Genomic DNA, 17,663 nt, shown 5'->3' with positions numbered 1-17,663 from the left:
CGATGGTTGAAATCGGATTGGTGCTGGAAGGTTGTTCCAACTTTTGGACATGGTCCATGAGTATAGTAATTGGCCTACTGGGAGTTGTGGCTTGTGTATTTGGAGCAGACATTGGTGCTCAGGGCGAAGAGGATGAGCTGGATTATACAGGGAGAAGATGGAGCTTAGGGCTGGGCAGTTATAAAGTTTATAAATCATTTTATGAGTGGTGGAAAGCTGGAGAAGGAGAAGATAGTGGGGAGCTGAAGCCATTTCAGTTGCCTTAGGGTAGTACAGTGGTGAGTAGAGTGGTGACTATTTGTGACGAATTTAGCAATTTTGTTATAGCAAGTTTTTTCTTTGATACTAAGAACATCCTTGAATAAAAACCCTTCCCTGCCTGGGAAGGAGGAACTTGTTCTATCACTCCCTGAGACAACATATGATGAAGAACAGGTGAAAATAAAAGAGCCTAATCTGGAGGATGACGAATGACCCCCCCAGAAAGGAGGAATTTCATTTCACTGCCATCTGTAACCTTGATGAATGATTTTCAGAACCCATTTGTCTGAAACAATCTGTTGTCAAAGAGAAAAATGGAGCCAGGGTGGGAGGGGGGGTCACAAGGTCTCTTGAACACCCATTCAGACCCGTTGGACTTTCCTTGGTTTTGGGAGGTTTGAGACTTCTTTTTGGAACCCCCTTGCCATTTCTTCTTAAGCATCTGTTTACCTGAATTTCATTGAGACTGTTTATTCTGTTTTTTTGCCAAAATTAGATGTGGAGATAAAAAAAAAAATCCCTTGGATAATTTGGAAATGGAAGGCTGATAAGTCTTTGAGATTCCCTGGATCAGCTTGCCTCTTTCATCACATTTTTAATCACTTCTGTAGCAGAGGGGCCAAACACTAAATCTCTGTTTAATAGAGAATTTAAAATCTAATTTTTAACAGCATCTGAGAGGTTCTGAGAATGCAGCCATGCAGACCTCCTCAAAAAAGTATGAATGGCACTAGCCTTATAAAAAGTATCAACAGAGTAATAGACACCACAAACAATGAGTAGTGACCTGTGCAATGGAAGAAACTAAGTTATTTCAAGCAGATTTTCCTCAATAAAAGAAACGTCAGATAAAACATTCTTCATACTGTCACAATTTGTCAGAACAAGCTTTAACATATAAGCCTGACAAATCAAAATTCTGAAAAATCGAAGTTGCAGAAGTATACAGCTTTTACCATACCTGTCAATAGGTTCATAAGTTCATAGGAGGTTACTAGGCTATTGGCACTAGTGCCTTTTTAAGCCTAGCCATGCTATATCCTTGTTTCCTTATTGACCAAGTTGTATGGTGTATATTTGCAGTGCAAGTCTATAATTTTCCCATCCTTGTTAGAATCATGGGATCAAATAAAACTATAATGGCTGAGTCAGGTTTGAGCACAGTGTATAAAAATGTAAGAGACTGAGAAACTTTATGCATACCATCTGACTATTTAGGGGCAGCTGGCTGATTAAAATGAAAATTGCAGGCAATAACACACATAATCTCTAAAGCAAACAAAACAGGAAGAGTGGGTGTAGGTTTTGGGAAATCCTTCTGTAGCAACTCACAGTATTTTCTGAGGGACTGAAAAACCTCAGTGTTCTTCCACTGAAAACATTGGCACATTCTAGCAACAGTCTCAGAGAAAGAGAAAACCCCACAGGGAGAATCAGAAGCTGAGCTCTCCTGAGTCTGAGTCAAAAATCTTAGGAAAAAAAACTGTATCCATCCCTGCATCTTCCTGTTCAGTTTCAGAATCTTGACTCTCTTCAGGAAAAGCGAATTCCCACTTTCTTTTACCATAAACTACTTTACAAGAAGGATCAATACCTGAATGAAACTCTGAGACAGACCCAGTGAAGTGTTCAGAGCCACACGCTCCAGGGATCTGAACCTTGTCATCACAATGAACAAAACATGCTGGAGGGATAGGTTCCTGACCCAGAGACTCCCCAGACTCTGGAATAGACTGCCCATACATGTCAAGCAGAGCACCTCTTTGGCCCTCTTCAAAAGGAACCTTGATGACTGGATGGGAGATAGGAAATTCATCTTGACGATTGGATGGGAGATAGGAAATTCACCCCAGGGATCATGCCAGTCGTCCTGCTAGACAGGGTCCAGGGAAGTAAATATTGTGGGAAGAAATAGCCAGGGAATTGTTATGGCTAGGCTTGTATAAGCCCTAGGGCCAATAGCCTAGTACCAATCTATGAACCTATGAAAGGACTAGATACATGCTTGGTTTTCTGTTTCTTTTTGACAGGAATAATGGGACAAACCATGTTACTAATGGCAGAAGCTGCTTCCCAAGGGGTGGGCACAGCATTCTGACACAACAGGGAAACCTCCCCTATTCCCTATTCCAGGACTGATGAGAGTGGATCTCCCTTACTCACTGAGGGGACCACAACAGCCACAGAGAACATGGCTAACTCCCAATCCACAGTGGCTGTAAGCGCTACACCTGAGGGATCCAGGGTAAAAGATAAGTGGTCTGAAGTACAACAAATGGCCACAGCACAGTCACCTACCAGCAGCAGAGCAAATTGCCAGCTGTTGTGGTGGCAAAGGCTGTTCAGTTAATTTTTGTGGCTGGAAGAAAGACTGACCATGGGACTGGTAGTCTGTTCCATGACCAAGCTGGAAGACAAGCAGAAATTGCCAGTAAACACTGCCAGTCCACAAAAGTTACTTTTGTGACAGAAAAAAACACAGTAAAAAGGACTTTAAACACTATGCCAACCCCACAAAAGAAAAAAATAAACACAATTTATCCACAAAAAAATATGTTTTCAGTTATTTTACACTACTTTTAAACCGATGGGAAAAAACAAGTGCTCCATTTAAAAGTATGTTAAAGTCTCAATGCCGTTCATTACAAGAAGACACTCCTAGCTTTAAAATAACTTTCCTGAACACAAAAGAAGTAAAACATCAACAGAAATAATTAAATTTAATTTTTTCCTCCCAAAAGGAATATATCTGCCCTGCAAATGGAAGCATAAGCCGACTGTCTGTCAATCCTAGAAAGCCACAGAGGAACGTACTCTCCTATGGTAGTAAAACTCTGAAGGGCTTCATGCCCAAACTTGTCTTTTATTCAGTTCAGCTTGAGCCGCTTGACAGTTTAGGCACATAGAAGGTGCCCTGAAGCTTTGAAAGCTGGCTGGCTTTATATTCTTGGCAGGATATAACCCATATAGCTAAGTATACTGCAGCAGTGATGAACATGATGAACATCTAACATATACTTATATCGAGATCATCATGTTTTACATACCTCTTTTACCAAAATAATATTTCAACCATAGCATTACTACCTATTTTATGGAGATTAAGACACCAGTACTCAGTACTTAGCATTTTCATAGGAACTTTTCTTAATTGTTGTGCCTAAGAATTCTGGCTGAGTTTGTTATTTGTTTCATCACAACTGAATTTGCCCCACATCCTTCTGAAATGAATGTTAGTAGTTTATTTAAAAAAACATTATGATTTAACATAAACGCTCAGTTTCTTGAACGTGCCCACTTGAAGTGGTAACCTGCTCAGTCATTGTCAGTGGGTAAATAACATTATTGTATGGGATTAGTCATCAGTCCTTATTATGTATAATCTGGGGAAGAGGGTCCTGCTTATGGCAATGGAAAATCATGCACACTGAAACTGCTTAACCACTACACTAAGGTGGTCATTTGTGCTTTCTTGCTAATTACTTTTAGAGGCCCCATACTTTTTGTAGCAGCAGCAGCAAAGGAAACTCGGTGTCAAATCGCCCTTTAGCACCACTTAACAGATATGTGACAGACTCAGCTGGTGCTACACATCCAGTTCTAGGCTCCCTGACCACAGCTGATGGAGTAACACACATATCAATACACATCATGTAAAAATCAAAAACTCTTTCTCCTTGTATGTATCCCCAGTAGCACTAGCTGCTACGTAACCCCTAATACCAACTTGCAATCTCAAACCATTGTACCATTAAAATAATTCACCATATTTATGCCCTCATCTCTTCAAACTAGCATGAGTTCTTGCACTCTGAAGTATTAGAAGAGTTGATGCCATAGTAGTGCCACTGATATCAGTATATGTAGAAACTCTTGAGGATCAAAAGCAGAGAAACAATTATTACTCCTCATAATGCAGCCCTTTAAATTTATTACTACATCCCACGCTGCCTGCTTACTCCCTCAATCATTGGTGAGTGATCTCATTCCAGGGAGGAAACTTTTGTATGCCCACTGAATCATCTCTTGCACATAATAACCTCTATTCTTTGACTAACACTAGCAAAAAAGGGAAATTTCTACTCTAGAAGGTCTGAATTAAAAGAATATTAATGATGAAAACAAAATATAAATCATCCTGATTTATAATGCAAGTTGTCAGCCTGGGCTTAGCCTGCACAGAATATTATATGTACACTTAGCAACTAATTTCCAGCTAAAGCTACTTTACTTGAATTCTGGTAATCTTCTAATTTATTACTGAATGTACGTTTTGACTTGTTTTGCTGTCAGTAGAACTAAGTAATATTACAAATCCTGACATTTTTGTTTTTTTCTTTTTTACAGGGAGTTTCCAGGTGACTCGGTGCACTTTCCACAATGACTGCCTTGCGGCAGAGAAGTCATGCATTGCAGATGCAGTTTGTAGCACAGCATACAGCACTTTACAAAGCTGTCTTACTGCCACTGGGGATATCAGCCTGCTCTCACCCGATAATCAAACTGAATGTAAGACTGCACGAATAACTCTGCAGCGCTCTCATTTCCAGAACTGTCGCTGTCAGCGAGGAATGAAGAAAGAAGAACAATGCCTTAAGATCTACTGGGACATCAATCCCGGCTTTACAACACACGGTGAGATATTGCATGTAGTGTATGGACTTTACAATGCTTTCAGTAACTAAATACTGTGTTTATAACACAGTGAAAGACAACCAGACACAACCACTGATGTCAAATAGATTTATTCATATTCATAAGCAGTCATAGCTGCACTTATCTATTTGCTGGCCTAATATGTTATCTGAATTATGGCATATTTCTTATCACAGCAGCTTACATAGAGCAACACATGGATGTGGAAGCCCTTCACCCTGTAGTACCATATTCATAGCATCCCGTGCTTTATGGTCCTTTTGTAATGTAGCAACTTATAGACAGTAACACAGAGACATAGGATTTGTTCACATTACATCTTACTGGCAGGAAGTTGAAATATGGGATCCTTAATACTGCAGCATCTGACAGGCAACAGCATGTGATAATGTGGACACTATTAACAATATGAAGCAGCAGCTTGCTAAATGCAATACATAGGGATTAAAATCCTTTACAGTGTTAAACTATACTGGCAGCGTGACATGCATATGGGGCCTTTTAACACTGCAACACATAGCAGACTGTGTAGCACAGGAAGGTGTGAGGACACTTTGTAGTGTAGCCTACTAAATCAGCAAACTCAACACATAGGTGTGAGGGGCCTTTGCATGCAGAGATGTTCTAGCAACAATAATATATGGGTCTGTGGCCCATTTATACTACAGCACTTGACTATAGCACTTGACTATAGAGAATGTTCCCACACCTGTACTTTGCAGCAGCACATCGGTTTGGGATCCTACATATGTCAAATGGGAATGGAAATCAACCAGAAGTAGGTAAAAATCAGACAGCAACTGAATGTGTCAAAAAACAAAATAAAGAATATAAGGTGAAGGGTCAGATGAGAAGGCAAGAAATGTGGAAAATACATAAATGTAGTTGCAAGTGTAGAAAACTCTTGGAACAACCTCATGTTGATCAAGATCTAATGCAGAAATGGGTAAGGAGAGCTGAATTTAAACCAAAAGATGAAGGTTAATATTGGTGGCCCAAGATAGTGGACTACATACACATTGGTTTACAAAGTCCATTGAACATGTTAGAGAAACATACAAATGTAGGTTTTGTAAAACAGAACTGGAAACAGTCATACATCTTGTTGGTTGTGATATACTTATACTGAAAGGCATAATAATGTGGCAAGACTGTTGTACTGGGGATTGTGCAAACATTATAATAGTGAAGTAGCTGAAAAACACTTAAAACATGAACCACAAAGCATAATAGAAAAGGATGAAGTTTATGTCACATGGGATCACCCATTACTAACAGTTCAAAAAATAGATGGAAGAAAACCAGATATAGTAGTCCATGAAAAGAAAACAAAGGCAGCATTGATCATTGAAATTGCTACACTCAGTGACTACAGTGTCTTATGTACAGAGAGACACAAAGTCATAAAATACCAAGATTTGCAGGCAGAAACTAGGACAAAGTGGAAAAAAAGATACCCAGACAGTTCCAGCAGTAGTAGGCGCAATGGGTCTTATAAAAAAGAATTTACAATCATACTTAGATATGCTACTGATGCATGTAACTCCATATGAATTGCAGAAGGAGTCATTACGGAGCACATTGCGGATGCTGCAATGAGCACTTCTGGCTAACATTAAAGATTGAAACAGTACAAATTTCATGAATTTTAATCATACTTTGACTTAGGAATGGGGTCCATTCCCATCATGGTATTAGAAACCCAAAAGACTTGGAGAAATTAAAAAGTGTGAAGGTCCTTTGCATGCAGTGATGTTCTAGCAACAATAATATATGGGTCTGTGGTCCATTTATACTACAACAGCTTTCTGACTATAACACTTGACTATAGAGAATGTTCCCAAACCAGTACTTTACAGCAGTGCATGGTTCTGGCTTCTTTCAAACTGAGTACTGCATAATGTTTTACTGACAGCAGCATATTCATGTATAATACCTTTGTACCATAGAAAGTTACTGATAGCTGTGCACAGGTATCAGGAAGTCCGAGCCCAGCTAACACATCTTTTTTTACAACAACATATATAGCCAAGTGTAGTCACAGTAGATCAACTTGCTGACAGACAAACATGATGCCAGATGTAGTCACAGAACTGCTCCTTACTGACTGCTGTCATTAATGCTGGGAACATTTCACACTACAGCTCCTTACTGACTGCAGTCATTAATGCTGGGAACATTTCACGCTACAGTTCCTTACTGACTACAGTTATTAATGCTAGAAGGATTCACACTACAGCTCCTTACTGACTGCAGTCATTGATGCTGGCAGGAGTCAGACTACAGCTCCTTACTGACTGCAGTCACTGATACTGGGAACATTTCACACTATAGCTCCTTACTGACTGCAGTCATTAATGCTGGCAGGAGTCACACTACAGCTTCTTACTGACTGTAGTCATTAATGCTGGGAACATTCACTACAACTCCTTACTGACTGCAGTCATTAATGCTAGGAACATTTCACACAACAGTTCCTTACTGACTACAGTTATTAATGCTAGAAGGATTTACACTACAGCTCCTTACTGACTGCAGTCATTAATGCTGGCAGGAGTCAGACTACAGCTCCTTACTGACTGCAGTCATTAATACTGGGAACATTTCACACTATAGCTCCTTACTGACTGCAGTCATTAATGCTGGCAGGAGTCACACTACAGCTTCTTACTGACTGCAGTCAATGCTGGGAACATTCATTACAACTCCTTACTGACTGCAGTCATTAATGCTAGAAACATTTCACACAACAGTTCCTTACTGACTACAGTTATTAATGCTAGAAGGATTTACACTACAGTTCCTTACTGACTGCAGTCATTAATGCTGGCAGGAGTCAGACTACAGCTCCTTACTGACTGCAGTCATTAATACTGGGAACATTTCACACTATAGCTCCTTACTGACTGCAGTCATTAATGCTGGCAGGAGTCACACTACAGCTTCTTACTGACTGCAGTCATTAATGCTGGGAACATTCACACTACAACTCCTTACTAACTGCAGTTATTAATGCTAGGAGGATTCACACTACAACTATTTATTGACTGCAGTCATTAACGTTAGGTGCATTCACACTACAGATCTTAACTGACAGCAGCATATAATGACATATGTACTCATACTACAGTGTCTTACTAATATATGCCACACAATACCAGGGGCAGTCACAGTGCAGCTGTTTAATGACAGCAGTGCATAATGCAGTCATAGTCAAACTACAATTCGTTATCGACAGAAGCATGTGATGCCAGGTACATCCAGACTGCAGCTCCTTATTAACAGACATACTCAGTGACAGGTGCAGTCACACTTTCAGATGTGCATGATTCCAGGTGAAGCCAATTCTTAATTTCTTACTGACAGTAACCATTGATATCTGGTGCACCAGTTCCTTACTGAGAGATGAATGTAATGTCAAGGGTAGTCACACTGCAACTCCTTACTGACAGATGGACATGCTGCCAAATGTAGTCACACTACAACTCCTTCCTTAAAGATGTGCAGGCTGCCAGGTGTAGTGATACTACAACTCCCTACATACAGGTGCACATGCTGCCAGGTGTAGTCACAGTACAACTCCCTACTTACAGGTGGACATGCTGCCAGGTGTAGTCACAGTACAACTCCTTACTTACAGGTGCACATGCTGCCAGGTGTAGTCACACTACAACTCCCTACATACAGGTGCACATGTTGCCAGATGTAGTCACACTACAACTCATTACTGACAGATGCACATGCTGCCAGGTGCAGTCACAGTAAAACTCCTTACTTACAGGTGCACAAGCTGCCAGGTGTAGTCACACTACAACTCTCTACAGATGCACATGCTACCAGATGTAGTCACAGTACATCTCCCTACTTACATTTGCACATGCTGCCAGGTGTAGACACAGTACAACACCTTATTTACAGATGCACATGCTGCCAGGTGTAGTCACAGTACAACTCCTTACTTACAGGTGCACATGCTGCCAGGTGTAGTCACACTAAACTCCCTACTTACAGGTGCACATGCTGCCAGGTGTAGTCACTCTACAACTTCCTACTTACAGGTGCACATGTTGCCAGATGTAGTCACAGTACAACTCCCTACTTACAGGTGCACATGTTGCCAGATGTAGTCACAGTACAACTCCCTACTTCCATATGTGTAGAACCTTTAGACTTCAGCATTTGTTGACAGCAGCACATAAGTACCAGATTCACACCGATGAAGATTAATAAAAGATAGTTTTTACTCCTTAGCACATTCCTGACAGTTTACAGGGATATCATTCATGACTTCACACTGTAATAAATCAGTAGCAGCAGTGCAGATGTGTGCTGATTTTTAGAATGCTGCACTGTTCTGCTAGCAGTGCTGTAGTGTAAGGGCTCTATATATACAATAAGTACCTCAGAGACAGCAGAATTGATGCATACTAACCATTTAACATTTAGCTTCTCTGTAAAAGCAGTGTTTCTGATGTAATTCATGGTAATACTGAGGCAGGGGCATCCTTCACCTTGTAACACTTTAGTTTAATGTTGAGGTACCAAGATCTTTATGATGATAACAACATAGTGTACGTGTGTGTGTGTGTGTGTGTGTGTGTGTGTTGTGTGTGTGTGTACTGGAGGGGCATTATAATGAAGCAGATCTCTGATACCAGCACTGCGGAAGCTTCACTGATATCAGTACTGAGTACTCGGGATACTTCAGACTATAGCAGAAGCAGCACTCGACATATCTACCCTTGAGCTCACCATGATTGGAACCTTCTCACTTTGAATCCCTCCTGACAGCAGCTGTGGAGTATGTGAGCACTCTGCAGTACAGTACCTTGCTGATTATGAGGCAAGAGTCAGGAAAACTTCCTCATGTAGGAGTTCTCTGTTGTCCTTTCAGAATACAACACTTCACGGATGACATTATTTGGGTTTACTGGCCTTTTACTACGCAGAATATTATGGATTATAGTTCAATGTTAAAGGACCACTGCTATCAGAAACTGAAAAAAAAAAGACATGCATTTTTTTATCTTGTCACAAAGTACTATACAATTTAAACCTGTCAGCAGCACAATAGCAATGAATTACTAATTTTAATTTTTCTCATCATTTTCAAACTGAATGCATGGGGGCAGGCATTCTGACATATTTTTTTTTCTTAGATAGTTACTTTTAAATCCATAGTACACTTTGAAGGCACATGATGAGATTAGCTTGCCCTTGTCTCACCTGTCATACCACACAGTTCCATTAACTTAGAATGGAAGCAGTTGGAAATACTGCTAAGTCTGAATATCTTCAGTAAAATGTGTCACTGATGGGTTTGCAGTGACTTACATATCTGTTTCCTACATATGTGTTACACAGTCTGCAAAAAAGTGCTTGCAGAATTGTAAAGAAATAATTGAAATAACAGTTTTTTTGAATAATGTAATTTTGTAAGAGTCAGGTCCTGTCTTCATCACACCTTTCTGTCCTGGGTAAGCCACAGTATCCTACTTCCATGCTTGCAAAGCTCAGTTAATTAGTAAAGTTGCCCTCAGTGGTTTTCAGGTTTCTTTATTTTCAGACTACCATAGGCTTAGTAAATTTATGGCCTTGGGGAGGGAAGTAGTTCTGCTGTAAATGACAGTGCACAATAGAAGAACTGTAAATTTTGAACATGAATAATGTTTTGACCCCACGGAGAGTGAAATAAAGCAGAACAACAGGCATCTTGCTATACACATTTCATTCACAAGAAACTTCAAATGTAACAAGTGAAATGGTGTATGAAAAAGAGAGACACAATACTAAACAAAGCATGATGAGATTTCAACACAGCCCCAACTTGGTGTGCACTGAGGAAACAAAGTAGGATAAAAATGCCCCAAAGGAGAAGAAGCTCCTAAATCCTGCTTTTAATATGTGGTAGTATTGAGATCATTTTGTAGAGGGAGAATTAGACTGCAGAGAAAGGAAATGCTGCGTTCAAGTGTAGTTGTTCCTTAAGAACTCCTGCTCAGATTTCAGTCTCACTGGCCACATTAATTCTGGGCCTGTTTCACGCTATAATCAATCTGCTTAAAGCAGTATTATGAAGTGGATCTCTTCATACTTTTGAAACTCATTTTTAGCAGTCGTGGAGTATGGAGACATCATCTTTTTTATTTTGTCTATATGTGAACCAGGAAAGTCCACTGAACAAAATGTCCATTTTCAGGGGTACGTAGGAGCACTGTCTGGTTAAGTGACTTGCTCACTATTGCACAGTGGGAAAATGGAGGTTGAAGGAATCCATTTGTGTTCCTTGAAATCCATTTAGCAGCTTGTTAGCAGCTTTTTGCAGTAACGTATTGACAGTGGTTCTGGTACAGGACTGTACACATTCTTCAGACTACAGCATTTTAATAATACTGTTATGGGGGAGGGCATCTTCAAACTGCAGCATTGCACTGGTAACATTTCTGCAGTGTGGGGTCTTTCTGAATGCAATAACCTACTTTTAGCACTTCTGCAGTGTACTTATTTGTACTGCAGCAGCTTGTTGCTGGTGCTAGTGCTTTGTGGGGTTCTTTCTCATCGCTTTGCCACACTGGCAGTGGCACTGATTTGGGAGGAAAAAATAATGATGTAGAATTCTTCCTGTTGTTACTCCTTACAGATAAGAACAGTGCAGATTGCAGGGAGAATTTTTGTTGCAGTAGTTCATTAACAGGACAATGGCAATGAGAGGGTTCTTTACATTAGAGTACCTCACTGACAGCAGTGCTGCTGCATAGGCATATTGCACACTGCAACATCACACAATTGTTAGCACAGGGGTGCGTGTGTGGAGCAATGTTTCTACTGCAAATACTTGTTGATAACACTGGAACTGGGGAAACTCCTATGGTAGTACCTCACCCACATGCACTAAGGCATGAAGACCCTTTCACTGTAGTCCTCATTAGCAGCACTAGAGAGTGGCAATGCCACTTCTCAATGTTATCAGCACTTATGTGTGGGAAAGTTTTTATACCATGATACCTTACTGCTAGTAGCACTGGTTTCTGCATTTGTTTCAGAAAGTAGTATCCCATTGATTGATGCATTGAAGTATAGGGAACCTTTGTGCTACAGTACTGCATGATTTTTAGTATTGGAGTGTAGGAATCCTTCACAGTACAGCATCTCACTGTTCATAATACTTGGTTCTTGAGCTGCTTCACAGCAGTGGATGTAGAGTACTCTCATATTGCAATACCTCACTGTTGGATGTACTGGGGTTCATAGGTTCATAGGTGTGTACTAGGCTAATGGCCCTGGAGCCTTTACAAACCTAGCCCAAAGAAATTGCCCAGGCACCATGCCACCTGATGTTAGTTCACAGTGCCCCTATCCAGTAGGGCAACTGGAGTGATACCTGGTGTGAACTTTCTGTTACCCATCCACTTGTCAAGATTTTTCTTGAAGAGGGCCAGCAAGGTGCTCTGCTTGACCTGAATAGGAAGTTTATTCCAGAGTATGGTCAGTCTTTGTGAGATGAACCTGCCCCTCCAACATGTTCTGTTAATTGTGGTAATGAGGTTGTGATCTCTGGAGCGTGTGGCACTGGGGGATTGGGATTTCTTTTGGTGTAGCATTTCAAGTAGGGCTGGGTCAGACATGGCTTTGTAAGTCAAGCAGAGATCACCTCTACGTAGATGATAAGAGACTGAGAATAGCTGAAGTTTCTTGAGTCTGTCCATGTAGGACATGTGTTTAAGGCCTAGGATCCTTTTTGTGAGGTACTTTTGTGGCCTCTCTAACTGTTGTAGGTGACTGGTCAGGTACATGCCAAATAGGGCATTATATTCAATGACTGGTCTAATGCTGGATGAGTAGAGAGAGATGAGAAACTCTTTCTTCCTGGATGTGAAACCTTTGGTTATAAGATGTGCCATGCAGAAGGACTTTCTGACCACAGTGACAATGTGGAGGTAGAAAGTGAGGTAACTGTCAATCTAGGTGCCTAGATCTCTTATAGCCCCTTCAGTGGGCTCCCATCAACATGGTAATTCATGGGAACTGAGGTTTTTCCAAAGGGGATGATAATGCATTTTTTGGTGTTAAGATTCAGGCCATGGTTCCAACACCAGTCACTGGTCTTAGAGAGGCCCTTTTGTAGGATGTCTGGATCAGTTGGGGAGTTGATAATGACTCCTAGCTTGCAGTCATCAGTGAAATTGGTCAGCCAGAATCCTTCTGTGTTGGCCTGGACTTCTGAGAAGTAGATGCCAAACAGGAGAGGGCCAGGACTGAGCCCTCTGGGACTCCACTCGTGACTTGTCAAGTCTGACTTGGAATTCGCAACTTTTACTCTATGGGTCCTGTCTGTGAGCCAATTTGCAACCCACCTAGTGATGTAAGGATTGATGCCTAGTTTGGTGAGTTTATCAATGATACCTGTGTGGGGAATGGTATCAAAGGCCTTGGCCAGGTCAAGGTAGGCTGTATGCACTGCCTTACCCTCATCCACAGCCTTGGTAACTGCCTCGAAGAAGTCAACCAAGTTCAGCAGGCAGGATCTCCCCTTTACAAAGCCAAACTGTGTGAGGTCAAGTTTGTAGATTGCCTATATCTTTGTTAAACAGGTCCATGATGATGTGCTCCACAGCTTTGCATATCAGACTTGTCAGGCTAATGAGGCAATAGTTCCCAGGGTCTGTATTTGCTCCCCTTTATGGAACAGGATGACTGTAGCAGTGTGCCATTCATTTGGGACATAGCCTGAGGTAAGGCTGTGATTGAAAAGGGCACACAGATGTGGTGCCAGTTCATTTTGTTGCTCATGTAGGATGCAGCCAGGGATATTATCAGGTCCCATGGATGCTGTATTCCTAGATTTGGACAATGCAGCTTTTACCTGTGCCGCAGAAATGGTGGGTACCAGTCTTTCTTCTGGTATTGTGATAGGGCCCTTGGTGGGGAGAGGGGTAAAGTTGGCACTGAATCTGTCAGCCAATATGTTGGCTATATCTGTTGTCTCAGTATAGGAGGTGCCATTGTACAATAACTCAGAGCAAATCTGGGTATTGCCTTTGAGGTTTTTGATATAGGTATAGAAGGCTTTGTGGTTGTTTTTGGTGTCAGGCAGAGTTCTGCCTTCATAGCTGGCTTTACGGAATTTCATAAGGGATCTCAGCTTTTTGTTGAAACTGATAAGGGAGGTTTTCCAGTCTTGTGACTTTATTTTTTTCTGCAACAGTTTTTTCCTTCAGTTGTAGAGTTTATTGATGGCTGGGGACCATCAGATTTGCTTCCTTTTTTTTGGAGGAGAGCATCTTAGTTCTATTTGGTATGGCAAGGTCCATGCATTTGTGTACATGCTCGTACAGAGCATTGGTGTATTTTACGGCAGTCATGTAGCTATTTTCCATTGGCATGGGTGCCGAGAAGTTAGCCACCTCTGTTTTTAGGAACCCAAAGTCGGCTTTATAGAAGTTTGTCAGGGTAGTCACCTTAGCGGGGGGTGTAGGTGAGATGGAAATTTCCATGTTGATCAGTTTGTGGTCAGATTTAACCAGGGAGGAATTGACTATAGGTGTGGAGCAATGGTCTCCCATGTTGGTGATAACCAGGTCGAGGATGTTGCTTTCTCTAGTGGGGGTCAGAATGAACTGGTCCAGGGCATTGGAATTGATAAATTCCAGAAAGTGCTGGGCCTGTACATTGGTACTTGAATAGTTTTCCTAGTTGATGGAAGGGTAGTTGAAGTCACCCAGTATGAGAGTATTGGGTTGGACCTTGATAGATTCCAGGGTGCTTAGAAACTTGGAGTGAGAGTCTAGGGACATGTTTGGGGTTCTGTAGCAGGCTATGACTTGTATCACTGTCTTACCCAGTGTTAGCTGTACCTGAAGTATCTCCGATGCATTATGCTGGGCTACCAGTCTAGAGGTGTGCATATCCTTTAAGAATATGGAGACACCACCACCTTTGGAGCTTCCGGCCATATTCTGAGGTCAAAAGGTATGGAATGAGTTGTAGCCTGGGAGCACAGGGGTGCTTTCTGCCTCTTTAAACCAGATCTACATTACAGCGCAGATGTCGACATTCTCCATTTTGAGGAGAGGGTTCTGTGGCTGTTTCACATTCTAATAAATCATGAAGTACAGAACTGAAGAGTAAGGCACCCTCTACACTTCATTATTTATAGCAATCAAGACAAAGGCACATCATACTTTTGGAATGTCATTATCACTGACACCATAGTTACCTTCTGTGTATAGAATTAAGGAGCAAGGTATTGTCACACTACAGCATCTCTATTTGTAGTACTGCATTAGAGGGATCATTAATGCTGCAGTACCACATTGTTAGTAGAACTGGAGAGTAAAGCACCATTTTATTGCAGCAGCTTACTGTACACAGCACTAAGTATCAGAGTCTCACACTGTAGTACTTCACTGACTGTAGCACTGGAATGTGGGGCTTTCATACACTGCAGTACCTCATTGTTAGGAGTACTGGATTGCAGAGCTCATTCAGATTGCAGTACCTGACTCTTAGTTGAACCTAGGAGTGGGGTACCATCACAGCACAGCATCTCATTATTTGTAGCATTAGATGTGAGAACCCTCTGTAGTACCTCACAAGTAGCAGCACTGGGTCATGGCAGAATGTTAAACTTCATCACTTCATTGTTAGTAGAACTGTGGAGTAAGGTGTTATTATTCTGTAACACCTCAATATTATTACTCTTGTGGAGTGTGGATACTTCACATTTATACTGCTCAACTGTCCATATCTTTGTCTCACAAAATGTGTGTTTGTCTGGCAAAGCACTAATGATTAAAGTCACTAAATAATGACTGACATTTGAGTTTCAGACTTCATGTCCTTCAGAAAATGCATACTGATACAAATCCTGCTTTTCTAACACTTTTCTAAGTTTATAAGAACAACATTTATACTATGTCCCTATTTCTGAGCTTCTGTCTCCCCCCCCCATTATTTTAGTCTTTATCCAGATTCTTTTGCACTAAGAGGTTGAAAGGTATGTTCACATTGCAGCTCTTCATTGTTAATACCACTGGGGAGTATGGCAAATTCATACTGCAATACCTCCCTGGTAGGAAAATTGTAGAGTAAGGATACTTTACATTGCATATCATATTGTTTTTTGCATTGTAGAGTCGAACACATTCACTGTCAGTCTTCAACATTAATTTTAAGTTGCTTCCGTGCTTGTTTTCAGGGGATCATTCACTCTGTTGTACATAAATGCACATCATAAAGAGATCCTCACCTGCATGGCTTGTAAAACTACTGTACAGTTAATAAAAATGATACTGTAATTCTTCATATGTTGCAGGCTTTCTAGACATGGAGTTTGATTCATCACCTTATGAGGAAGCTGTAGTCCGAGAACCATGGCAAGGAATAGATTACACCCAAGTAGCAGCTCTGCTTTCAGGTACTGATCCAGCAACTTGTGAGGTTTTCTGCTGTTGTGTATCTGTTTAACTCAATTTGACTGTCTGCATTTGGTTCTTTAAGAAACTAGGTTATTTAATCACTGATAACTTTTCTTAAGTCAGTGCTGTTGAAATAAAATGAAGGAATAGAGTTTTGAATAAAATTTAAACTTTTGGGGTATTATATTTTTCTCTGACATTAGAAGACCTTGGAATAAGATCTAATATGGAAGAGAGGAGAGAGCACCGCTACCTGCACGGATGGTGTGGGTGCTTTGTCAACTTAACATAAAAATGATTTAAATCGTGATTGAAGCACCAGTTGTTCAATCCATGTTTACTGAAATGTCTTCAACAAAGCAGTGTGGGATCATACAGCTAATATTTTATTTAAAGGCCACATTTTAAATATGCCACATCAAAGCAGACATTATGTACACATGCAGCTAATCTAGAATCTGATTTACCTAATGACAATCTGGTTTTGTTAAATCAAGACTAGCAACTTTATTTCTGTAGAGAATTATTGTGCTCTGCTATATATGGACTTTCTAATACTGGCAAGTGTTTGTTTCTAAGTAAGCACTCCACAGAACTGAGGTGACAGATTTAAAAGTATGTGGGAGGTGAGGGACTGCTGAACAATGGAGGGCCCAACAGTAAAATAATTATTAGACAAGAGTGGCTTTGTGACAATACAGGAGGATTTAAGATTGCAAGATTTGGTAAGGTTTGGTCCAGGTGGAGATGAGTACAGATGCAAGGTGCTTGTTCAGGTGGTTGCATTAAATTATGTAGCAGTTTTAAATTTTGAGACTTATTAATGCGAATCCCAGAATGGTGAGACTGAATTGGTGAAAAGTGGGACTGAATGTGTAAAAAACATGGATGTGGATGTATTAAGTTTGAGACAGTTGTGTCTTGGAGCATTCCTTTTTTCTGCAAGTATTAAGTTTGAGAGAAATGTATATCAGGGTATTCCCCTCTCTCTGAGGTATGACAGTCTCAGAGTTTGTATATATAATTAGAGGGTACCTAGGGGGTGTATAGGGGCTTGCTCCCTGCAAAAAATAATAATTTGAAAAGAGAACAGTGCTTGTTGACATTTGCTGTTCTCTTTTAGATTTTGCTGCTATTTTTTCATAATTCTAGGAATCATAATTATGGTTCTTAGACTTACAGTATGAAGTCTGTTAATTCACTTATCTTGCTGAAGGCATTGAATAGTCCTTTCATGAAGAACAGAACTGCCAAACTGTATTTCATAAAACTGGAATTGTGAGAAGGAGGAAAGCTATCAGGTAGAGCTAAACATTCTAAGGGCACACT

The 17,663-nt window shown here is 40.7% G+C and overlaps 1 protein-coding gene across 1 annotated transcript in view; it reads left to right on the top strand.

Moving 5' to 3' along the window:
* Nucleotides 1-17,663, top strand: part of GFRA3 (GDNF family receptor alpha 3) — a 198,102-nt gene that overhangs the window by 57,526 nt on the left and 122,913 nt on the right. Inside the window, exons 2-3 of the mRNA XM_044069510.1 lie at nt 4,609-4,896; nt 16,232-16,333. Of these exons, the coding sequence (XP_043925445.1) occupies nt 4,609-4,896; nt 16,232-16,333 (390 nt within the window). The remainder of the gene's footprint in view (nt 1-4,608; nt 4,897-16,231; nt 16,334-17,663) is intronic.

The sequence above is a fragment of the Protopterus annectens genome, chromosome 4.part0 (assembly GCF_019279795.1).
Source record: "Protopterus annectens isolate FY-2018-M chromosome 4.part0, PAN1.0, whole genome shotgun sequence".
NCBI lineage: Eukaryota > Metazoa > Chordata > Ceratodontiformes > Protopteridae > Protopterus > Protopterus annectens.
The sequence above is the reverse complement of the archived record's forward strand: the minus strand, read 5'-3'. Positions and strand labels throughout refer to the sequence as shown.